The sequence below is a fragment of the Diprion similis genome, chromosome 12, assembly GCF_021155765.1.
Source record: "Diprion similis isolate iyDipSimi1 chromosome 12, iyDipSimi1.1, whole genome shotgun sequence".
Taxonomy (NCBI): domain Eukaryota; kingdom Metazoa; phylum Arthropoda; class Insecta; order Hymenoptera; family Diprionidae; genus Diprion; species Diprion similis.
Window position 1 is genome coordinate 2878830 of NC_060116.1, and position 26204 is coordinate 2905033.

General features: G+C 35.4%; 1 protein-coding gene across 6 annotated transcripts in view; it reads right to left on the minus strand.

Annotated features, from left to right (window-relative positions):
* The window catches only part of LOC124413087 (protein groucho-like), a 57246-nt gene that overhangs the window by 24980 nt on the left and 6062 nt on the right, over positions 1-26204 (minus strand). For 3 of the 6 annotated variants that reach the window (XM_046893441.1, XM_046893442.1, XM_046893440.1), the window contains exons 2-4: positions 14144-14241; positions 10206-10269; positions 6306-6350 (exon numbers count right to left, since the gene is read on the minus strand). In XM_046893441.1, coding sequence (XP_046749397.1) covers positions 6306-6350; positions 10206-10269; positions 14144-14241 — 207 coding nt within the window. Of the gene's footprint in view, positions 1-6305; positions 6351-9100; positions 9165-10205; positions 10270-14143; positions 14242-26204 lie in introns of those variants that run through there. The other 3 variants (XM_046893439.1, XM_046893444.1, XM_046893445.1) reach the window with 3 other exon arrangements.

Here is a 26204-nt window from a genome sequence, read left to right on the forward strand (position 1 = left end):
AAACCCCAATCAGTCGACTACCCCTTTGCAGTTACCAATATAGATGCGAGCAGATCCATGCCAAGTAAACTCTTCGTCCCTTCCCATACTAACCAACCGTTTCACCACTCGCTTCACAATCAGACAGTCTTGTAGGTATATGTAATACATACATACACACATATATATATATATATATATATATATATATATATATATACATATATAATGTATACGGAATGCCGGTGTCGGTTTGCCTAGCGAAACCTTAATATCCAGCTTGAGCAGGACGTAGAGTCCTGCAGGAACGCATTGTGGCGGCGGGTGTATGTATGTAGGTACCTATATTGGAGGTGAAGGGGCATCTTCTTGAACAGATAGAGCTTCGGGTTCTCCGCTCGCACCCTTTACCGCTCCGGGGATGTGTATCGCCAATATTGACCGAAGAAGCCGTCGCCATCTCGAGTCGACAAACCTCGACTCCGTTCGCCTCGCGTCTTCCTTTCACCCATGCAGCCACCCTCGGCCGGTCGTCCAACAACCTCACCCTCACCCTCACCCTTCCCTTTCCTTCCGTTGGCCGCGTCCTCTTCAGGGTTTCATCCCACCCGCGGGACAAGGACTATTTGACTTCACCTGTTCAAACACAGTCGGCACACATGTCTCTCTTCCCTTTTCGAACCCCCTCGGCGGCCTTTTCGTATCTAGAGAGGAATCTGCCGGTGATGTGCAAAATCCGAGAACGAGACTTTTCTAATAAGAATCGTATAACGTTGACTCGATTGTTTTCTAGTCTGTAAGATGATCGTCTATCGTTATATTGTCTCGAAAATTTCGTAAAGTGGTCAAGTTTTCAAGTTATTCATGTGAATTTCTTTTCATTAATATTCAAGCTTGGCAATAATAAAAGAATCAGAATATTGAAGAAAGATGTTTTTTTTCATCGATTTATATAACTTGAAAAAGTAAAACGATCACGTTCTACCGCAAGGTATCAAAATAATTATTCAATTACAATCGTAACAACGTAACAAACAGTTTTCAAACTAAAATCCAAATCAACCAAGTAACAAAACTTCAAACTCCACATCGTCGAAATATCTCAGCAAGTCGTTAAAAATGAGTAATTGAAAACGTTACGTCCGACGCAAGGGAAGCCTGCGAGTATTTCCTTTTTTCTTCTCTGTTGTTGTTGCTGCTGTTTTTTTTTTTTTTCGTTTTTTTTTTCCACCTCATCTCGCGCTGGTTTATTAATTAACGCGTTACGCGGTTCCACCCACACATGCATTGGGTTTGAGGAATAAAGCAAACGTATACCTATAAGTATGTACACATACACATACACAAAATATACGAAGGGAAAAATAAAGAAGAGAAAGCATTAGCGGCGCTACCATTTTTTACGCCACTTGACCATCACCGCCTATACATGGGGAGAGGGTTGTTTCAGCCTCGTTGCCTTTACCTATATCTAGGCATAGGTTAATACATCACGTCCCCGTTGTCTCGGGGGGATAAGGCTAACAGAGTCCCTGGACACTTTCGCAGCTGCTAAAAGGGCGTGTCTGACATTTTACGACTTTACCCGAGTATCCACACTTATTTTAACGCCAGCCACGCCTGATCGCGTGTCCCCAACTAATCGCCACTCGAATCGACGTCCTTTCGATACACGTATCATATATACATATATACCAATACGGTAAGTAGGTATGTTACTATACCACGATAGAGCCGTATCTGCATAATCGGGAACAAAAGCTGCGTATAGGTACCAACATAATAACGTGTTATTTTTATACTTGAGAACAGACGTGCGCGATAAATCAAATCGCTGTTCAGCTTCGGAAACTGTATAAGATTACGAGGCAGGAACTTGTACAAAGAGTGAGACAAGTGGAAATAAAAAAGTATTCCACGTCGAATTCCACTGTATAAGTGTGAATTTCTGATTACGAGAGAGAGAGACAGAGAGAACTTTACTCGGGAGATATTGATCACTGACTTATTTGGATAAAGTATCACTTCAAGTCTCTGAGTAGGTAGTGATATATCGTGCGGTAAATTTGAGAAATGAACATACCAATTAGACACCGTTATCTGAAAATCAATTACCATTCGTAACTATAATTATATTCGAGGAAATCAATGATTGTATGATATATTCTTTAAAAAATTTAATAAACCGTTATGCCCGTTATATCAACAAGTTTGACGAATCGTATCTTCGCTTTCTTTGCACTAACGAAGAATAACATCTTTTATTTTAAAGATCCAAAAAATTCTAATCCAGAACTTTAATCATTATCCGAAACGTTCTATGCCTGCTATAAAATACATCGCATATTCCGTACAGGTACCAAAGAATTTTGTGTAAATTGAGATGAAAGTTTCTTACGGTAATTTCTGTTTCTATATTTGTAGTAAAGTACCTATAGAAAATGTAGGTGCTTATAGAAACCTGGTCTACGAGACTCTAGGCCTCTCTTCCGGCTTATCGATCATCCTAAGAGAAGAGAGGAGGAGAAGGCGAAGGAGGAGGAGGACAACGGGGAGCATGACTTGCCGCGAGTAAATATTTGCCCAGATATCACTCTCCGCGTTTATCTCTTTAATGCGCTCTGCAAACAAGCCACTAAGTCTCGAGTGCGACACTCCGACCCCCGTACTAATAATAACAACAGCCAGAAGGCGCGGGTCCACGAGGTGCAGATTAACCGTTTCTTCTTGCCAGCTTCCTGGCTCGTTTTTCTCGTCAAAACAAAGTCTCGGTATATATACTATATATATATATATATATATATATACGCCCGTGAAATACGGAGAGAAAGAGAGAGAGAGAGAGAAAAAATTGATAACCGCTTAGCCTGGAAACTAGCCAAGCTACACGCGCTATTCCAGACTATCTGTTGACTCCCTCCACCTCGATCATCGTAGGCGAGTCCGTTGTAAAAAGTGAACGAATTTTTTGATATTGATGAGAAGAATACTTTTGGAATTTGAGGAATTTCGAATTTTCGAATTTAACAATCGTCGGTAAACATCGAGTGAACTGGCCAAGTGCTACCAGTTATTCGAGACTTTAAAATTGAAACCGGAATTCACTGGCGATGTTAAGCGTTTGATATTGCGATTTGATTCGTTGTATATATCGGTTGGCGTATCGATTCCCACGGGGCGAGTTTGAATCGTGAAATCGGAAGAAAAAAAACATCCGTCAGAAATGAAATCTCCTCGTAGACAACAACCGCCGATTCTTTCCACTTGATTCGATGATATTACGAAAAAAGGATGAAGATTACAAAGCGTCGGATCGACTGATTGATTCGATCGGACAACCCTTATCTCTGAGATCTCTTTACTTAGACCAGTCAAAAAGAAGTCAAGAAATGCCTGTCCTCGATAAAATCAATAGTGCCAATGATCTACAATATATATACAATATACATATATGTATGATAATCGCAGAGATCGGATGTGAGATTGATTCAACACTCTCCCATACATATATATATATATATATATATATATGAATAATATATGTATAAGTACCTCGTGTGAGAAAACATAGCAATAATAATTTTAAATTGGAAATCAACACGTCAGATACACGATTTGTAAACGATATAAAAATCTCTCAGCACGTTTAAGGTATGTAACTATCTTGTTTCTAAAATGATACAATCGAACTGGCATTGCAGTGATACCAACTCGATTTATATAATGTACAATATATATGATCGATGATCGATTACATATGAGGAACTGGTTTACCCTTATTTTTACATGTGTAAGAACTAAAAAAAATTGGTATAAAATGAAATTCATATGCTTATAAGACATATGCTCCTGCGGATTTTTTTGTAGAGGTCATCGAGGCCTTAAAAATCCTTGAAAATAACTTCCTCGATCTGTAATAATTTAGTAAACGTTCGTATAAGTGTGTGTGTGTGATACCGTTCTGATTTACAAACTTACGAATATCGTCTGAAGTCATTTTTGAGCTGCATATCCGGGGTTTCGATAAAACGACCCAATTTGACGTTTTTACATTTTCCTCAAAAACTGCTGTTCAAAAATTTTCGCCTCATGAGAAGAAGATGCCAAAGCTACGTGGATGCCTAACAAGCATCAAGTTGGCTGCACTGTAAACGCGCAGGGTAGGCAACGCAAACTACCGTGCAGTTTCAAGATGATGAGTCAGCAATAAAAGGCGGTAGACACTCGGCGGAACCAACGAACCTCTTCTCCCCATGGGGGGGGGGGGGGGGGGGGGGGGGGGCACTTTTTCATCGTCGCCCCTTCGCTCGGCTGAAGGAGTTACGTCATGCGGGATGCGAGGGGCTCTTTCCGGCCACTTGGTCTTATTAAGGGAGGCCAATCAACGGGTCCGCATCCGAATGGACCGGGTACGGGTGCGGGTTCCGTAATTCCGTGCGGCCATGACAGCAGGGGACTTCGTCTGACGTATGAGGATAATTGGCGTGGGTGAAACGACCCAGTCGACGTCAGTCCAGTCAATGATAAGTCGTGACTTTTAACGCGGACCCGAACCACGTGAAAGGGGACGCGCGGTTATAGTTCCCTGGATTATATGGCTCTATTATATTCCCTGGATTTAATATTAGATACGATTATGTGCTACTGATATAAACGTTCTATGTATTGTATAATACGGAGTATGAATTTCCTCTTAAGGCCTTAAGCCATCCTAGAATTTTCATAAATCGATTTTTTTTTTTTTTTTTTTTTTTTTAATTCTAAATGGTCCCCTAGGACCTCAAAAATGATGTCCCAAAAGTTTATGGCCGGGAAAAACCTTGATACACTTGTTTTTCTCGATACTTCTGTGAACTTTTATTTCTTTTTCCCTGTGTAATTATTGATTTGTTTTTACAACGAGTGATAAAGTGGTGTACAGTGAGAAGAAAGGAACAAAAAGGTCGTTTTGCAACAACAAGAGACCAAAATTATCTCGAAGAAGACCATTGAATCGCCATGAGTTAGAAGCACCAGACGACTTTAAAGGTACTGCAAAATTACTACTCAAAACTTCAAAGGCATTTATCTCAATACTGCATTTTTTAAGTTGGCCGGACTCATAACTCAGGCAATTTTCAACCGATTAACTTGAAATTTTGAATGTATCTTGGAAAATACATTGTCTATGGAAGTGCGTAGGATTTTTTTTTCATATTGCGTAGTTCATTTGTTATTAACAATTATCTGACAATTTTTTAGGCAAGTTCTTCACTTTCCACTTTAGAAGTGCGCCATTTGGCAAAAAATCAATATATCGCAAAAAACCTACGTACTTCTATAGCAGATATTATATATAATCAGAAAAATTCATTGGCTCATTATGATTTAAAAAAAAATACAGGAGCTGTTAGTCCGGCCGTGGACCCCGAAAAAAAGGAGACGTCGTCGCAAAAATACTGCACAGTCGCCATTTTGAAATAAATCGCTTCAAAAAAATTATTGTAAGCAGTCACTGATATGAATAACAAAATCACGTTTCTGTTATCTCCAGTGAATACCGTTGTGAAATAATTCCATTTTCACAACATTTTCTGATACCGAGAAGTTCGGTATAATCGAAAGAATTTTTGAACTTTGAAAACTTCTACGAGTTTCGGTTTAATGCAAAATTAAGACCATTTAAACTTTGAAAATATCGATAATTACTACAAGATTCTTAAAATCTAAAAACTCAAATCAGTATCAAGTAATCTGTAAATTTTCTACTGTTTTTTTTCGAGGTCAGGATTCATTTTTAACGAAAAACCATTAGCAGATTATTCCAATTGATTTTAGATGAGAAATAATGTATCAAGTGAATTTCTTTTGAATGTGAAAATTTCATTACGTTATCGTTAAATTCGGCTAATTTCTATTGTTATTACTAATAACCAAATTGACAATAATCGCGACATTGTTGGAAATTATTTAAAAAATTACATAAATTCTGGGGCAAAACCAAGAATATTCCAACCATAATTTAAGTGGACAGAATCTGGGAGTGACGGAAAGAGTAGGAAAAATCTTTAAAAATTTGAATGCTTTTTAGAGTTGAAACAACAATATAAAAAATCGCGGACCAAATCCAAGAAGATGAGGGTCAGACCATAGTCGAATTAACATGGAATGCTCCATATGTAAGTGAACGAAATGGGTTTAAATAGATATTTTACTTGAAACGCATATTATAATTCACTAACACTATGTACCTCACATAATTTCTCTACACTATAGCACTACATTATATATTATTAATATTCAGGAATAAGTAATGGCTAATGAATTATTACGTAAACGATATTTACCTGCTTGTGCATTTCAACGTTGAGTCCGTAGGACATCTCGTAATACTGAAACACAAATTAAAATTAATTATGCAAGCAAAGTTCCACCTGAGTCTCCAGTCGTCCAATTGTGTCCATGCTATAATCAATATTTCCATAAAAATTCACCAAACTTGTCACTCAATATAATTAGCAAAATTGTTTATCTCCCTGCCAAAAGTAATGAACAAAATTTTTAACCATGTTTTAAAATCGATTAACGAGATTTTAATTCGATAGAAAAAAATTATCTTCTTTATTCAACTGGGGATAATATTTTTATTCATTTCCCCCCGAGTTTTCCAATTAATAAAAAATATTAGATAAAAAATGAAAGCAATAATAAAAGAAATATTGAACAAGTGCGCAATTCGACTGGAGACCAATGATAATATTGATTGGTAATTGATCGAAAGGTTTGTGATGGGCGTGCGGTCAAAACATGCGTATGTTATGTAAGTATATATACAATATACATGTACAATGTATAAGTGGTAGAGATACGATAATGAACCATAGACCAACTCTCCTAATTATCCCTTGTCCTTACATAGTTTACAACCGATAATCTAAACCCAGCAAAGATTCTCTGAATTATTAGGTAAGCTATAGAGGTAGAAAGAAGGTGATTTGAAGAATCGCAGGAATTATATGAGTCTCGTGTGAGAAAATGTTAGTTTTTGATGTTTTAAGAGCCCACTCCAAAGGACAGTTTAAAAAAAAATTTTAAGAGGTCGCTCCAAATTTTTTAAAACGTCAGAAATCGTTAAGATCGATTTTTTTTTTTTTTTAATTCTTTTTCTCGTTACGGTATAATTTTATAGACATGTTAAAAAAAATAAGTTTCCGAAAGTTTCAGTTCAAAATTTCAATTTTTAAAGCTAGCTCATAATTTTTTTTCAATGTTTTGGTGCATTTCTTTAGATCTTTTCGATCGACCTTTTAATATTCATATTGAGATCTCATAAATTTTTTTTCTTTATTTAGTAAGAAAAAATCGATAACAATACACCACGACATGAATTAAAAATCAAACAAAATACTGAAAATATAATTTTTTTAATTTAATTTTTTGACGATCTTTGACATTTAAAAAAATTTGGAGCAACCTCTTAAAAAATTTTTTTTTGAGCTGTCCTTTGGAATGGGCTCTTCAAACATCAAAAACTAACATTTTGTCACACGAGACTCAAAAAAAATAAATATAAAATTTTTACCCACAAGATAATCCGGCACAAACAAGTGTTTATATAACCTGAAAAAGTTTTCTATTTATCAGATATCAGATGTAGAAAAGTTACATACTATACATGTGTACCTGCCTACGTTCAGGATATTACGATACCTGCGCATCCTCGAAATATTTTCTTTGTATATGTAATTTATTAATTTTTTTTGTCATATAGTATCGATCGATCCGGCCCGATAACTTTTTCAAGTCTTCCTCTCAGTTATGTGTAAAACGTGCTATAATAAACCGCGCCTACGTACGTCGGCAGCGAATGACAAAGATTAAGATTTGAGAATAGTTATAACTGTATTAATCACGATCGCAGTTATGAATTGGTCATTATAATAATACGATGCCGTGACTGGAGACATAAATCATGATAACGGTAATCAGGACTTGGCTGTTAAGTTCTCCACCTTGGGCACTACAAGTATATATATACGTATATATAGAAGAGAGATGAGCGTTGCATATTCGCGTATACACGTGATAAGTTGTATTTACATTGTAAGTAAATTTACATGCGCGCATATGCATACGTGGCATATATATATATATATATATATACTTACACGAATGGTTTGATTTTATAGTTAGTTGAAATAAACCCACAAGATGGCATAATAATTGATATATATCAAGAAACGATCGCGTATCCTGTAGTACCGTAAACCATCCACCTATATTATTTAAACGATCTACGTTACCTGTTATTCGATTTATATCCCGGTCACGGACATTAGATGGTAACTACTAGATTATATACACGGTATAATTATGAAAGCCAAGCCATGCAGGGTGAGTGTGAGTGTGAGTGTAAGTGAGAGTGTGAGTGTAGTAGAAATTCGATACTCGATCGCCTTCTCACTCCCAAATGCATGCGAAGTGGTCATTTCCTATATTCATGTGTATATACACATACAGTATACATACATACATACATTCTATGTGTAATACAATAAACCTATAACCGATCTATGACACCCCCTGCCGCTGTCGTGTGAATCGAACATAGCTGTTTACAGTAATAATTATCGTGCATCGAAACGAAGGTGTATATATATATATATATATATAATATACTACACACATGCGAATATTTTGCGGTAATAATATCATTTCCACAACGGTTTTCTCTCGGTAAGTTTAACAGTTATCTGTCTACGATTAAGCAATCACGAATCACCTTCGTTACAAATAAAATAAATGATACTTTATTACGATGTGTGTATTCAATTGATCAATATGAACGAAAAAATTTCATTTTCATTTTCATTGAATTTATTATATTTTAACAGTCATATTAAAATCATTCGAACAACAAAATTCAAGGGTAAAAGCTAAACCTTCTAACGAGTCATTTGAAATAAGAAACTCTTCGTACGCGACCAAAGAGGATACAAAAGTAGTACAGAATACGATAGAATGATAAAACTAAGAGGTGATCAATAAGTAGGAAAGAAAAGTAAAAAAAAAAAAAAAAAAAAAAAAAAAACACGCCCCGTTCAATGTGAATAATGTAATTTATTGATTGTCAGTGTCTCACCATGACGTAGTGCCGCTGCATTTCTGTCTTCTCCTGAGCCAATTTCTCCAACTCCATTTTAATGCTGGACAGAACGAAAAATGCGGAAAAACGTGCGTATTAGTACAGGTAAGTTGGCAAAGAAAGAAAAAAAAAAAAAAAGAAATCATTCAAAGGCAAGCCGTCATTTCGCTGCATAAATCAACATTATCAGGTTAAACATCATTCTGTTCTGCATTGGAGCCATCGTATTTCAGAGACGTTCTTTATTTTATTCGTTCATACTAACATGGGTTAGAGGAGTTGCAGAGATCGAACGGATCTACATATTATAGGTGAAGTTCCAAACCTGACGTGTAATATCAATGGGCGCAAGAATTAACAAAGTATAATATGCAGGTACGCATGTACATAGTATAATCTATACACACATGTTGCTGTCGTTATAAATAACAATAACAATAGTAATAATGATGATGATGATGATGATGATGATGATGATGATGATGATGATAATAGTAATAAGCAGCGGGATTAGGGTAAGGACAAGAGTACCTGTTCCTAAAAAGCTCATTCAGACACTGGTTAGTGGGCCGAAACACATGTGTGATATATGATCAAGGTAGGTAATACACAATAGAGTTCATCTTCTTTTAAATATAAATTTCAATAGATCTCTGGTGAATCTAGTGTACATAATAGACGAAAACACGAACATGCTGTAGTAGCATGTGTACGAGAATATTCTTTAATCTCAACTAGACTGACATTTTGTTCTTCGAAATCTTTCAGATTTTTTACAAATATATTTGAAATTTTTTTCAAGTATTATTGATATAAAATAACACTTTCATAGTCGGTGAAAAATGATAATTAAAAAGTGTTTCGTGCACAAAAACTCGGTGATTTTGTATTTAAATCGAATTGAATATATTGAATTTGTATAAAATTGTCAAAATATTAAACACATGAATGCATTGCAAAATTTGTGTTAGAAATACGTTAGAGATGCATAGTATGTAAGTATTCACATCCATATAGTACGATATGTAACATAAATATGTACATGTAATATAGAGAATAAAAATGATAAAGCTTTGTTCGCTTAAATTCTCTGTCTCCTCACCATGACGTAGTGTCGTTGAATCTCGATTTTCTCGGTAGCCAGCTTGTCGCATTCAAGCTTTAAGCTGTTGGGAGGAAAAATTGATTAAAATAAAGAAAAATCAGAAATTCTCGTTGACCATGGCGGGTCAAATATTCCTGTTATATAATTCTATATCTATACTAGGAGAAAAAAATTATCAAAAATAAAACACAAGTAACAAACATTCTGCCTTAAATAAAAAAGTTATTTTTTCATTATATCAAACTACGTACTAGTATACATATATATATATTATAATGTCGTGAAATGGGACTGTAAGATGAATATAAATATTTATTCTACGGCCAAATGAAAAACTAATGTGAAAAATTAGTTGAGAAAAAGAAAGCGAAGAAAAGTGAATCAGGATTACTCTTCACACTGTTTGAACTTATTACAGAATGAATGTTACACGGTGTAATCGCAAAAGGCTCGTAACACGGTCTCGACGTTCACGTCACGGACATTAAACCTCCGATCGCAGACCGATAGTGACGCTCATTGCTAACAATAAGAATCTAATTATCGTCAATTACCGACGTCACCCTAATCCGTTCGTACGCAGCACTGATTCCAATTTAAGGGATAATTTTTTTTTTTTTTTTTTTTCATCTTCAAGTCTTACAGTCCCATTATTTGTCACACGAAAGCGCTTTACACACGGAAATGGACTTTGAAGATATAAGAATATAAGCATTTTCATTCCGTGTGAAAAGCATGAAAAAAATTTCATGACAAATGAACATGACATAATGCAAGGATGTTCATTCAGAAAAAAATCTCGTTACTTATATTAAAAGAAGTATCTTTTGTTAATTATACCTACGTTAATTATATCACCAGTTTACGATTTCTATATTTCATGATATATATGATAAATGACAATGAATCTTTAATTTGTTCGATCAAGATATCAATATATAAACACAGATTTATTGTTAAGTCGAAATTTTTTTTTTCTGAACGCATGATATTACCCTGAAAAGAAAAGACGTGAACGTTTTATTGCAAAAGGGAACCCTTAGTTCGTTTTTTCAAGATAAACAAAATTTGGATAACTGATTGATGGTTAAAATCTATCAAGCTATAATAAGTAAACAATGTAAACACACGTCACTGAGAAAAATTCAATTTGTTAAGGGGTTATTAGAAGATTCCAATGAATATCGTTGGAATGACGCGAAAATATAATAAAGTAGATATATACTGTCATCATAATAAAACCGCCAATACCAAATTTTATGAACCATCCCCTTTTGTTTTGACCCTTTTGCCTCCTCCCCCTGGCGTCAAACTGGTAACATAGTTTACGGAGGACCCTTTACGGTGACTGTAACGTTAAATCTTTACGTTTATTGTCAACTGAGTGAATGTTTGTCAGTCAAGTAAGTCCTCAAGGTAAATTTATTATCGCGCCAACATCAAACGATCGTAAAAGTTGTCAGATGTTCCGATGACAACAAAGAAACCAAATTTCATTTTTTACTCAGTACCGTAGTTTTCAATTATGCTAAAGAAAGTTTGTACACAAAACATGTGAAAGAAACCAAAGATGACCTCAAGGTGTCCAAATTATACGTAAAGTGTGTATAAAATGTATTCGCATTATCCGACGTTGCAGCAGGCGAACAAACAATTTAAGTTGAACATTTTTCTAACGTACGAGAAGGAAGGAATAATAAAAAAATTTGTATACTGACAACAATAGCACGTAGTGTAAAACAGATCGGAAGAAATATGTTTAAACAGAAAATATGGAAACTGTAATAGGACTTATACAATAATTTCTCAGGCACGTGTCTAATATTTTCTCTATAAATCATAAGCTTCGAAGCAACGCTCTCGTCTATAGACGCGTACATCTAGAAACAAAAATTACGTCCGATGAAAAAATATTTGAGAAAAAGAATAAAAAACAAAAACGTCGCTGAAACTACAGGCTTTTTATTTTATCTCAAGCAATAACGTTAAAATTCAAATCAACAACGTTAATGTTTGTTGATATAATTGTATTCCTCATACAGCAAAATTTTGCAATGAATGACGTTTAACGTATTTCTATAGACAACACAATATCATTCGTGACGACTGATGTTCTTCTTATAGAATCTACTTGCATTACAATTCTTCAACAACTTATTTTATCATTCACTTTGCGCAAATTCATTCATTATTTTGCAATATCTAATACTTAATACTTTATACTTATATATATATGTATGTATACGTGTTATGAAATGGTTAAAATTGTGCCATTTCAATTAAAAAATTGTAATGAAAGAAAATTTTTAAAGAACATCTCATCGGTTAAAAACAATACAGAGAAATCCAGGTAAAACAGACACTTAGGTTGAACATAATAATTTTACAAGAAAGCACAGGCAATTGAAAAGACAAACAAAAATCGCGAGCATATTTTTTATGTCTCTGTATCAAAAAAAAAAAAAATCAGTTTCATGAATACAAAATTTCTCTTTCAATGAATAATATAACTCGATTTTCCGCCTTGTGTTTCCCCCCCGGAAAAACACCGAGAAATGTAAGAGACGATTTTCAAGAAACATATTCAAGACTGTTGATGTCGGTTTTGCCCCGGACTTTTCTACACCGAAACAGGATAAGAAATATTGTAATTAATTAACATGAATTTCTTACAATTATTGAGTGGCATGAATAATATGATAATTGATTTCTACATGTTTTCTTTCACAATTTTCTTTTTAATAAATTTTTCCTCTTTCTTGTTTCTCCAGGCGTTACGTATTGCGATGCAAAGATAAATTTATAACATAAGCACAAACGAATTTCGTCACTTCAACCGTAAAAAGCATTTTTCAAGTACACAATAATTAATGATTAAATATTTTTGCATCTTTAATTTGATTTTTCACTTGCTTTCCTAAGACCAAAAAGATAAGATCAGCCCCCGTGTGAAAAACTTGAAGAAAAAAAACTCGAATGTCGAAAGGTAAAAAAAAAAAGCTTAAATTTTCCATTTTTTTTTTTTTTTCCATTTTATTTAAGTAATAGAAATTCAAATTCACAATCTGTCAGTTACCTTCAGATTTAATATTTTTAATTTTATCCATCACTTGATGTTGCGCAAATACGTGCGAATGATAGGGAAAAAAAAACCGCTCATTATTTGTTTGATCATCCGGAGATTCTCTCTGCCTGTTTACCATCAATTACTAGCAACTTACTAATAAACTGCTTTAAATGCTTACATACCCATTTACTCTAAGGTTATGCTAAAACGTGTAAAACATTTTTTACACGGTTTGAGTGAGAAAAAAAAAAAAAAACAAGAAAAGGTCACGTGATCATGGTCGTCACTTTCTTGCATAAAGAGTTTACGAATTTCACACGTCGCGAGTTCTCCTTAACACAAGTATTATACGATATATATCTAATTTCAAAAACACTCGTGACTCTGCGGCAAAGCCGTGATACAGCTCAATAACCAACAAACTGTGTAATATTTATTTATGCGGTGAGAGAGAGAAAAAAAAAAAAAAAACCAACAGTATGGATTTAAAAAAAAAAAAAAAAAAAAAAAAAAAAAAAAAAAAAAAAAAAAATGGAGATGAAGATATAGAAATTGAGCAACCTATACGTACACTGTTACTCCTTATACATAAAAACTTGGGGTATAACGTATGGACAGGACTGGCTTTTATCTAAATTACCATACCGATTATGACATCGATGAAGTGTGTGCAAAAAGCGAATAGACATGTAGAATAATAAAAATTCTCTTGATTTTATAGGTATAATACATTATATTCTTATTCATACCACTCGTCAGAATTGCGTTTTATGATACGAAGTACTGGATATTGGTACAATTTTTTTTAAGCACAAACGCGAACGGCTCGTTGTAACGACATTACGCTATTCGATGGGTATTAACTTACTTGTGATATTGTGCTTGGAGAAAGCTGAATTCTTCTTTTATCCTGTCACATGATTCTACAACTGTGAATTTGAAAGGTTGTCCTGGCTGAGGTGGTCCCTGAAACAGAAACAAAAAAACCATAAACGTCATTACTCGCCTCATTGTCAGTTTAGCTTCTGCTGATCATTGGTGGTAGCATGTGAAGCTTGACGTATGTATAACCAAACATCCGTTATTGAGAAGCAAAAATTAAAACGAAGTAAAACTGTAACAGCGTGAACTTTCTACACAGTAAATAACCATAGTTAATGACGGTCGAGAAGTTTCTTAATCGTGATTATTATTGTTAAATTAAAAAAAAAAAAAAAAAAATTAACTGAAGTTTAAAACAATCCAATAACACAATTTATTCTTATAGGTGGAAAAATACTTGTAGAACAATTTTCTACGACAGTATATTTCGAATAACAATTTTACAGAATGTAGGAAGGAGTAATGACGGCTAGTGAATGCTGCACCGGAGTAATATGGCAAGAATTATGTGATTCCTGCAATTTGAGCAATCAACGTGCCGTTATGATGAAATAACGGAGCCCGCAGAATTCTTAAAGAAAACTGGCAACCGGTGAAATTGTCTGAATCTATGCTAACGTGTGGATCGATCGTCACGAGTCGATGCGACTAGCCACTTGGCTTCTACAGCTGTCCGAGATCGAAGAATTGTTGTTTCTGTATGTTGAGAATAATCCACAGTAATATATATTTGAACAATTCATGCGAAACAAAAATGCAATCCATGATTCTTCTCGTCTCGTTGATCCCAAAAAACCATAGAATACTATCTTGTTCTAAAACTTGCCTCAGCACAGTGTGCATCAAAGAGTTGTGTAAGCGAATGGAAAAGGTGTAAATTGCGCTATTAAACAGCAGGAACTTCGTCACGTTTCGTTGTGTAGATATATGTATATTCTATGCTCAGCTTGGCTGCAGCTGCACATACATTTCAGCATATTATAGCAACAACCAACCACAGCTGCTGTTGGAGAGGAAGAATTAGCTACGGCTGCTCAAGGTGTTGCTCTGCACCCAGTAATTAATTCAGTACGGTAGTTTTAGGTACAGCTGAGTATTAATACACGATGAGGATCGAAACTGGCACAGCACGTTGCACCGACTACGGTGAAAGTGCGGAACCTGTAAACCATAACCCTCCGACTCAAGCGCCTGCACGAGCGCGACGGTGGAAACAGGTGTTAATTACATGTTCACAGTGTCCACCAGGATTACACGCTATGGAGCCAAAACTATAGGTGTCATACCCTACGGTGCACCGAGATACGCGAGCCCCAGTCATTACCCAGCATCACGGCGGACCTGCAGAGTTTAATGGGCTGCACATGCGAGAGCATGTGGTATTAAAGCCGTGGAACAATTTTGCAATAGCGTTCTAAGCGTCCTGTGTTGACTACCTTACGGTTAAGGTGCTCATAAAGACGCGTTGTACACCTCAAAAACGCGGAGATGCAAAACTCCTATACCGCTCAAGCGATCAGAGTGAAACTTGGGCAATTGATGACTTATTTTGGCAAAATGTGGAGCGTCTTTTTACTTTTTCAAAATTTGGAAAAAAAATTTTACAAATTAGTTGCCACCCGCAGAGATCGGACAAATTTTCACAGTTGCACTGAATGGATCGAACTAACCGGTATGATGCCACTCGGCGGTGATGAAACACACATTTTGAGCCCGGTCCCATGAGATTTGATGGTGAAATGACGAAATGGCAGCTGATCTGGTTTTCGATTACGGAGAACACCGAAATCTCATTTTGGCGACATTTGTTACCGACATTACGCGCATGCCGGTATTATATGCGAGTAACGTCGGTAAAAAATTATCGGCATGCATGAACGATCGGTAACAAATGTCGCCAAAATGAGATTTCGGGGTTCTTCGTAATCGAAAACCAGATCAGCTGTCATTCCGTCATTTCACCATCAAATCTCATGGGATTGGGCTCAAAATGTGAGTTTTATCATCGCCGAGTGGCGTCATACCGGATAATTCGATCCATTCAGTGCAGCTGTAAAGATTTGGCCAATTTCTGTGGGTGGTATCCAATCTGTAGAATTTTTTTCAAAATTTAAAAAAAATGAACAGACGCTCCACTTTTTGCCAAAATAACGCATTAACTGCCCAAGTTTCACTCTGATCGCTTGAGCGGTATAGGAGTTTTGCATCCCCACGTTTTCGAGGTGTACAACGCATCTTTATAAGCACTTTATTATATATTGTCTGTGTTTTCGTCTATTATTCTGAAGATTTTCTGGAGAAACAAGGATCTGTCAAGAAGAGAATCTCCAACCATATGTACATAGAGGTGTTTTAATCTAGCTTGAATACGGTTTGGCGTTGGAAAGTGAGAAGCGCAAAGTGATAAGTATTTCAAACAAAGGCTTCTATGCCTGAATTAACTTACTGCTACTCGGTCGAAGCTTTGTTTAATTGTAAGTCTGTTTCCTTCCTTAGCACATTCTCGTACATAACGCATGCCGAAAAAAACGTGCATGAATTAAGATGAATTGACTCTGAAAAGAAACGGTTCGGACAGTCGCTCGTGGGCGTTTAAAATGACAGAAAATCGCGAGATTCAGATTTCACCTACTGCCATCAATTTCCATTTATCATCTTAACGAACCGTTGGTCGGTGTATCATAAAATGTCAACATCTCAAGAAATTTACGATCTCCAGATCTGTTCCTTTGAATTATCGTCCCAGCTTATTGTACATAATCTACATATCATACGTAGCTTTTCCACTGCCTCGAAATATTGAAGAATTTGTAACATGTCTTCCGGTTATATATGTATAATATCAAACAAGAAGGCAAGGAAGGATACCCGCGGGATCATATTTCTCGAATAAATTTGTCACCCCTTTTTGTTCGAATTACGTGCACTCGTAAGGAGAGGAGAGGAGAGGAGAGGAGAGGATAGGAGAGGATAAGAGAGCGAGGTCTTCTCGGTTAAACGACAAGATGCAGCCACTGACTCGGTTGAATACGAATGGCAACTTGGCAGTTTGCCGTGTCTCTCTACCCGCCCACGGGACACCGATTCGATGTTTGAAATTCTACAGATTAACCCTATGAATCATGGTGGTAAGTATTCTTGCCAGATATTTTATATATGTATATCCACTTTTTTTCTTGAATATTTAGAAAACTTTTCAACATATTTCTTTGTACCTTTCTGCTATTTCTGATGGTATACAAATAGGATATCAATACTCGAGAGTAATTATTGCGATATAATGTAAATTATTATTGTTAGAAGCATATTGATTGAATAATATCATGAAAATTGAAGGATTAATTCATTTCAGACACAAACATAAATTAACATAAATTACAAGTTTTTGTAGTTGCTAATTACGAATCCGAAGTCGGATTTTAAAAATTCAAGATGGCGGATCCAATATGGCGGAAAAAAAATTCAAATTCGCTCGAATCCGGAGAACAAGCACTGTCCAGGGGATTTTGGAGTCGACGATTACAAATATGAAATCGGATTTTGAAAGATCAGTCGGCGAATCGAATCACCCCTACATGAAGTTTTTTGGATATATTCGTTCAAATTAGTAATTTTTGAAAATCTGCTGCGGTATGGCAGCAACATAGCACGTAAAGGCATCTAAGAGGAATAAACAGTTCCTCTCGTCCCAACGACTGACTAATTGTAAGAAACATTGTACAGAAGCTACTTATCACTTTGGCCAACCAGAAAGCATAACAACAACGATGGGCTTGTGAATAACACGTCGATTCGCTTCGTACAGTGTGAATTGATGGCAAGCTACTCGGAATGAAAGTTAATCTTCTACCTACCGACCGTAAGCTTTTGTTGACATTCGCGGTTGAATCACTGAGCGATTTGTTTCAGTAAATAGTGTTAAATGTTGTTCACTCGATTTGCACTGAGGCCGTCTGAATTTAAATTTAACCAATATCCACTAAGGACGGTGTCTAATCGTGGCACTAAATTCATCTGAACTATAAATCTCTCTAATAAAGTTCATAAGAAAAAAGAAGAAAAGAGATTCTTCGAAATTTATTCCTAAAGTTGTTCCTACTGCAAAACAGTACCAGAGAGTAAGCAATTTTCCAGGAATCAAAGAAAAAAGTCGTAAACTCTCTCATTAGGGCCAGCCTAATAAAATTTGATTTTATTTTAACTTAGAAAAATATTCGTGTGTTAATATTTGATCAACACATCCGTTTTCTTTTCTCTTTTTTTATACATACATAATTATTCATGTAATCAATGTCAAAAATTGAAACCGAGTATCAATAGAGAAAAAGTTTAAAGCAGCCCTAAGCCATTTTTAATAAAACGAATCTCCTTTTTGAAAAGCAAATTCTCTTGCGCTCGCGATGAAATAACTGAGAAAAAGAAAAACAAAATCACCACCACCACCCGGGCTGATTCTTTCAAATTCCAAATCCCGTGACACGTGCTCACAAACAAGACATCAGACAAGCTGATCTAACATAAGCAGGAAATGCAATTCTTTTGCAACATCGACCTCACAAAAACCTTACTTTCCAAATCACTGTGATGAGTTGTATAACTGTGAGCATAAACACACATTTCTTTTTTTCCTCTTTCTGCTCACCTTCACAAAATTCTCGTAAGGTTTTCCTGTACATATTACAAGTATTAAAGTATCCCCAGAGAAAACGGTGGATCTTATCAATCCGAATGACTGACTGCGCGCATGCGTAAAATAACAGATCTCTGTCGGCAAGAAAGGGTTGCCAACCTACTCGAAACGGAGTATGAGATATAAAACTCTCCTACGTCAAGTGTCGAATTGAAATTACGTCGTTACGATGACTCTTGAAAGTCACCACTCATCGGTTAGTTGACCAATAAAAGTTTTCCTCACCTTCTCGCATCGCTACAAATAATCTTCGTAACCTGCCTTAGCGCTACAGCTGAAACTTGGAGTGGTAATCCTGTACAAAAATCCGCCAAAGCTGACGCATGCGCGGTCTGACTTTGCTTCCATCTACTAAGAATAAGTTTCACTGTTTTCCGCTCTCGGTATGACGATACGAACACTTTTGTACTCACATGGAGTCGGAGAATGGGTGCGAGAGGGCCGGTTATAAACGCTGAACAGCTATATACAGAGTCATGTATTGACAAAGGTAGGTATACTGGATGTGTGGATACATACAATGTCGTACAAAAGACGCGCATGCCTTGTGAGTTCGATAATTGAAACGCAAACACGTGGCTAATACGTAGGTACAGGTGTTTAGCAGCTCTGGTGGAAAAGCCTCGATAATATGAAAAATATACATCGTCCCGTTCGGTTTGAAGCGGAGGAGCAAAAGGTTCTTTGCTTATTTCTTTCACGTCCACAAAGGTATATGTTCAATGTTACTAATTATAGTTGTATTAAGGCGCGCAGCGGCCGCATTATGCATCCTCGCATTGTTTTCCGTTCTTTAGCGGTGGTGTACTTTAATAAAGAACCAAAATAGAGTACGTCGCATGAAATGACAGGGCAAATATCGTATACTGATAAAATTGGTTTTGAAAAGAAAAGGTTATTAAACGTATAATACTAGTTGGGCTGAATAAGAATTTGGGCTGACTAAATTTACTTTACTTTCATTAAAAAAAAATCGAAGTTTAGAACTTTAGAATATTTGCACTCACTGGCTCATGTAAGTAACTTTTGACGATTTCACGTGTGATATCTAATGAATCTCTTATAAATAACTTGATACTTTTGAGCAGTCGAGATTTTAAGATCAGATTCGATGCTCTATCTACAATGAGAATTCGTAATGTGTGATAAAAGATTTCAAATCTCTGATAGTAACGATTTCAAGCGGTTTTGAATGATAATTTCGAGTAGTACCACAAGATAAGGATTTCAGATTTTTATTTAGAATTTGTAGTATCGAACTGCCGATGTTTTTCATTTCACTGATGAATTACAGAAAACATCCACAACTTTAAACAATCTTTGATATTAATTTTATTCATCCTCCCAGAAAAATGCTCAAAATCGATATTTCAAAAGCGTGTATTTCAGCAAGAAATAAACATTATTCTAATTTTCGAACGCGCGAAAGTTTTAAATCTTCTAATATCGAGCTAAGAATAGTTTTTAAAAAAATCAATTGACTCCTTCGAATTTTATTCACGTTCTAAATCCATCCAGTTTTTTTTTTTTTTTTTTTTTTTCAGCCCACCCTGTACATACTTTTACATCATGATCTGCATGAAAGTTAAAAGGTTTCCCCTTCTCCTTTCCTCTCAGGATCAGAAAGGAATTCCCCGGTACCTATATAGATAAATGTATAGTACAACGTAATTCGCTTCTATATTCTCGCCAATCCGGATTGTGCCGACCACGGCAGACGACGTATGCCGCCATCCTCTAACCACTGCCGCTTTATAAATGCACGTAGGTAGACACATACCTCCAACCATGGCGGTGGGTACTCGGTGTATGTGGTTAGTGGTCAGTGGTCAGCGGTCAGCGGTCAGTGGCTCGAAGTTGCACCGATCGCTGCTTCGATTCGCGTTATTATACGTATGGAGGATTCCACGTCAATTCCACCAGGGTCTGACCCACACAGTTTTGGACATGGTCCGCGGTTTTTTATATTGTTGTTCCAATTCTAAAAATCACTCAAATTTTATTCAAATAGTGATATTTTCGCAATTTGATTAAAATATTTTTACGGAAAGAGTGACTTTAATTAATTAATCATAAGAATACAAAAACGATATTACGTCTCAGCAAACTTGCGAACGAAATGATTTAGATATTTCGCCTAGATTGATACTGTAAAAAGTAATGCAATGTTTAAAAATAGTGAATTCACTTTATTTTCTTCTCACCTTGTACATGCAAATAAAAAACTTAATTGTTTAAATTGAATTCAACTTAATTGAGTTAATTATGTCGACATCAGCTTTTGACCGGTTGCTCTTCATAAGCTCATTCGTATTCATAAACTGTAGAATGATACGAACGTATGAATGATAGATAGCTTTGTTTTGAAAGGGCTTTTCCCATCCTCTTATAGAACGACGTTATCGCCTTATATTCACGTTTATATTACAGAGGGGCTAGTGATAAAAATAAAATTGTTTTATCGTTTTATCGTATGTGAAAATAGATAAGAACGGCAAACGTTTTACGAACTTTTATAACTCGTCAACTGTTATACATACATATGTGTACATATACAAACACGTCGATCAAAAGATTTTCAAATCGGGTCTATTCTGGTCCTAACACACAGACACACAGACACACCATTAATAAAATACTATACGAGACGTATAAAATAGATAACCGGATTGCTGAGCAAAAAATTTAAGATATGTATCGTCGCTAGTAGATGCATGATTGCAGTTAAATCTATATACTTATAGGTAAACAAGTACAGTGCACGGAAGACGATTATTAAAGAGGGATAAATGACGAAATTCATTTAAAGCGTAAAACGCAATGTAGGATTATCGACGAGAATAAGCGCATCGTCATCGTCGGGAAGAGAGTGACAACTTAAATATTTGACATAGAAATCCTCCGTGAACGGAAAATGTAATTAGTACGGTGACGCAATGTTTGAAAACTTAACAAAAAACTAGCATATATATATATATATATTGAAACGTATACAGAGTGAGTAGCTAACGGTCGAACGGTCTAACGCGCATGCGCTAAAATTCTAGAGCAAAAGCAGTTGTTTCGTCAGAATGACCAACCGTCACAAGTTCAGATGACAAATCGTCGCGATCTTCGTAACCCGAGACATAACCTCAAAAATGTTGGTCATCCTGACAAAACAACTGCTTTTGACTTAGAACTTTCGCGCATGCGCGTTAAATCGTTTGACCATTAAATACTCACTCTGTACACATACAGGGTGTCAGAAAAGTAACGGGACGGCTAAATATTTCCTGATTAATAAGTTATTTTTTATTTATTATTGTCAGAACTCGTAAAAAGGAAAAAAATTCCACTTTCGATCAAGCTTGTATCGATCAAAAAATCATACACCAGTAATTATAATATTATAAGTATCTATATGAGCCCCGTTATAAACATTACTCATTATACCGCCTTTGAAATAAAAATTACATGATAATAATAAGAGACATGGAAATGTTAACGGTATATGCATATATCTAAATACGCAGTTCAAAACCGCGGCTTTGCCATTGTTGACTGTGTGGTTATAACGTATATATCTCGACACCAGCATAACGGTATCGGGGATATCGAAAGCGACCCCCTTTTCGTACATTGTATTGTCTTATCTAAATACCGCGTTAAACAATATTTCTTTGCACTCAGATTTCATAATAATCCACGGTCGCCAATCAATTAACGTTATATACGCACACAAGCCTCGACGGTTATCCGCAGTTGCGATAAAGCGTTGTGAAAAAATCCGGACAAAATCATAAGTTATATGTACAAAAAGAATAACTATATTATATTATAAAATAAAGAAAAAGAAAAATAAAATGGAAGTTTATATGCTTCCTCAATTGTAATTATGTATACCAACTTAAACAGATATTTGAATAATCGAGATAACAATAATATACATAGTGCATTCCAACCTGTTTAAGAAGTTTATTCAAGGAAGATTAAAGGAAGGAAAAATTCTAATAAATTTCTATAGAATTATTGATTTTTCATCCATCTCGAAACCCTCGACTGAAATTTCATTTTTTCCCACATACTTTAGCCAAGATTTAATAACGTAATAAATTTTTAGCGACTCATTAAAGTTTAAAGGAAATAAAAATCAAAATATGAAAAGGAAAACTATAAACGTTGTAGATATATATATATATATATATATATATACAATCACCTGCTCGATCCTAATCAAGCAAAGTGAGCTAAATAGAGGATAAAATAATAACAAGATACGTGTGGGTAACAAAAGTAGCTATCGTCAATCCTCCCTCGTCTGTAGAAGCTCACCTAAACACCTAAACAATAGAAACGACAATATAGCCGAGACGTAATCTGTTAAGTTGGAAAATGGAACGGCTGACGATACCGAGAAGATATTACAGACAGGCAACGCAGCAGATCGTTATCATTTCGTAGAGATCAGTCTGCAGGTCTCTACGGAGCTTTATGCGAACCTAACCTCAGTCGCATACGTGTAAAATATATTAACACGTACACGTATTATCAGCGAGTGAATTGAGCACAATCGCAGCAAATAATCTGACACCGGAAGTAACGTCAGCATCTGCAGAATACGTGTGACAGGAATTAATACGCATATTATATGTATATATATTAGGGTGCTTCATTTGAAACGAAATTTTTTTTTTTTCGCGGACACATCAAAATTTTGTTCCTTTTATCGAAAAATAAATTCCCTGAAAATTTGAGCCCTTAATCTTAATTTTAAGAGGTTCCTCTCGATCGATGTAGATTTCCCATTTGAATAACATGTAATTCATGATTTTTTTAATTTTAATTAACATAGCTCCGTTTGATTTCATGGTATTTCATTGCGATTAGTCAGAATTTGTAGTATATTAGTGACTCTTTGAAAGTACCCACTAACATTTTTTTTTATATATATATATTAGGGTGGCGCAAAAAAACCGACTTTTTTTTTTTTTTTTTGAGAGTCTCGTGTGACAAAATGTTAGTTTTTGATGTTTTAAGAGCCCACTCCAAAGGACAGCTCAAAAAAAAATTTTAAGACGCCGCTCCAAATTTTTTAAAATGTCAAAACTCGTCAAAGAATTAAATTAAAAAAATTATACTTTTAGTATTTTGTTTGATTTTTAATTCATGTCGTGGTGTATTGTTATCGATTCTTTCTTACTAAATTAAAGAAAAAAAATTTGTGAAATTTTAATATGAATATTAAAAGGTCGCTCGAAAAAATCTAAAGAAATGCACCAAAAAATTGAAAAAAAATTATTAGCGACCTTTCAAAATTCAAATTTTGAACTGCAACTTTCGGCAACTTGTTTTTTTTTGGTCTATAAAATTACACCGTAGGGAGAAAAAAAATTAGAAAAAAAAATATATATATACATATAATATTCTTCAGAATAGTGATCATGACGAAACTACTCATCGTTAGTCCAACGTGCGAGTATTTCAATTAATACAACTAACAAAATACAAACTTGAGACAATATTTAGTTGAACGAATATTTACGTTTTATACGAATCACTTAAATATGTCGTAGGACCTGAGGAAATAAACGCCCATTCAATCAAGTCAGTGACAGTTTTCTTTATCAGTGTACACACTGACCACTTTCTAAATGTATATCCAACAAAATTAGTCACTGCCAAAATTTGCTTTGGTAATCACCCATGTGTTATCTCAGATTTCGCGTAGGTAATCTGACGCGAGAGCTTTTCGGCTTCAAATGCACGTACGTATACATATATAAAACCAATTCAATTCGAGTAAATTAATCATGATATCCCCTTCACGTAAATTTTGTTTAAATGCATACGTACCTAGGACGGATATAACAATAAAAACAAACAAAAAAATCACAAGTTCAAGTTGGCTTAGAAAACTCGCGATGCGCGCGGAGTAAATAATTATTTATTTTACTAAAATCTCGGTTTGTTCCGACATCTGTCTTAAAACCAACAAAAATCAAAAAACATTTCACCCCGTTTAATTACAAGGATCTAGAGAATACGTGTAAATATTCATAAAAATAAATAGAAACTCAGGTCTTTTCTGTATGTAATAACTGAAGAAAATTCAAACTCTCGACAATATCGGCGGCGTTGAGAGCCTCTGGGACGAATAAACAGAACTGTATTGTATTTGGTGGCTTAGCCTGGCAAATATTAGCCACCATATCGCTTATGGTGCTTGTTGAACGAGGGCAACGCCGAGGGTCCGGGGTGGCGAGAGGGAGAGTGACAGCCAGGGGTAGATAGAACTTCATTCGTGACTCACACACGTGCATACGTACAACCGTTGCGTGCTTTACTATATATATATAATATATATATATCATACGTATTACAGTATTGCACACATGCATGGTTAAGCGGCGGAGGGGGGAGGGAGATGTTTATCTGTCCGTTCGTAGGTCTGTTTGTCCTCGCTCTCGGTGTTTGAAGAACGTCGGTGCTCGGTCTGTGCAAACCCCTCATTATTGCGAACGGTGTACATAATCTACGCACACACACACACACACACACACACACACACATACACAAAAAAGTAAACAAACGCACACATTCGCATCCACGTGCTCTCCCGTGCAAAATCCTGCTTTGTACCACGTTGCATATCCTGCTGCAGTTACGCCTCGAGACCGCTTGTTCACTTAGGATAGAGGCGTATTTAAGAAGCCGGTCAAATAATCTTCGTTTAGTCTTACAGATTTTGAGAATTTTCGATGCATCTGAAAGAAGAGCCTTTTTGGTGGCTACCGCGTGAATCGTGGATCGAATTTTTCAGGTTTTAATTCGAGTTCCGATTTTTTTCTTACGTCAATGGTAATCCCCATTATCAGGATCAAGAGCTAAGAATTTTGTGCACTTTTTTTTTTTCTTGTTTTGCGGTAAGAGATGAAATATTGGAAGATAATCTAAGACTTTTTCATTCCCGGATACTTTGGAGAATTTGCCACCTCGATGTTGTTACAGAAATTTTACGGACACAATTTTTTTCAAAAATTTTAGCTATTTATATCACCATAGCATCTTGCCATAACTGAAAAGAAACAAAAAAAAATGTATATTCCTTGAGGCTAAAAAAAGATCGCAAGAACGTTATTGTTTGTAAGGTATTGTGATTGGACTGAAAAAGGGAATAAGTTTTTCGCCTCGCCAACTGGTCCTAAGCACGTAAATCGAATTTCCATAAAATTACTCATTCCCGTTAATTTATCAAGCGATCAATAATAATTGAACTAAAACATTCTCTTCTTGAAATTATTTTACGAATGAAAAATGGCTAAAAGTAATATAATTTTCTAATTGTAAATAAATTTAATTATTATTTAGCATTCTT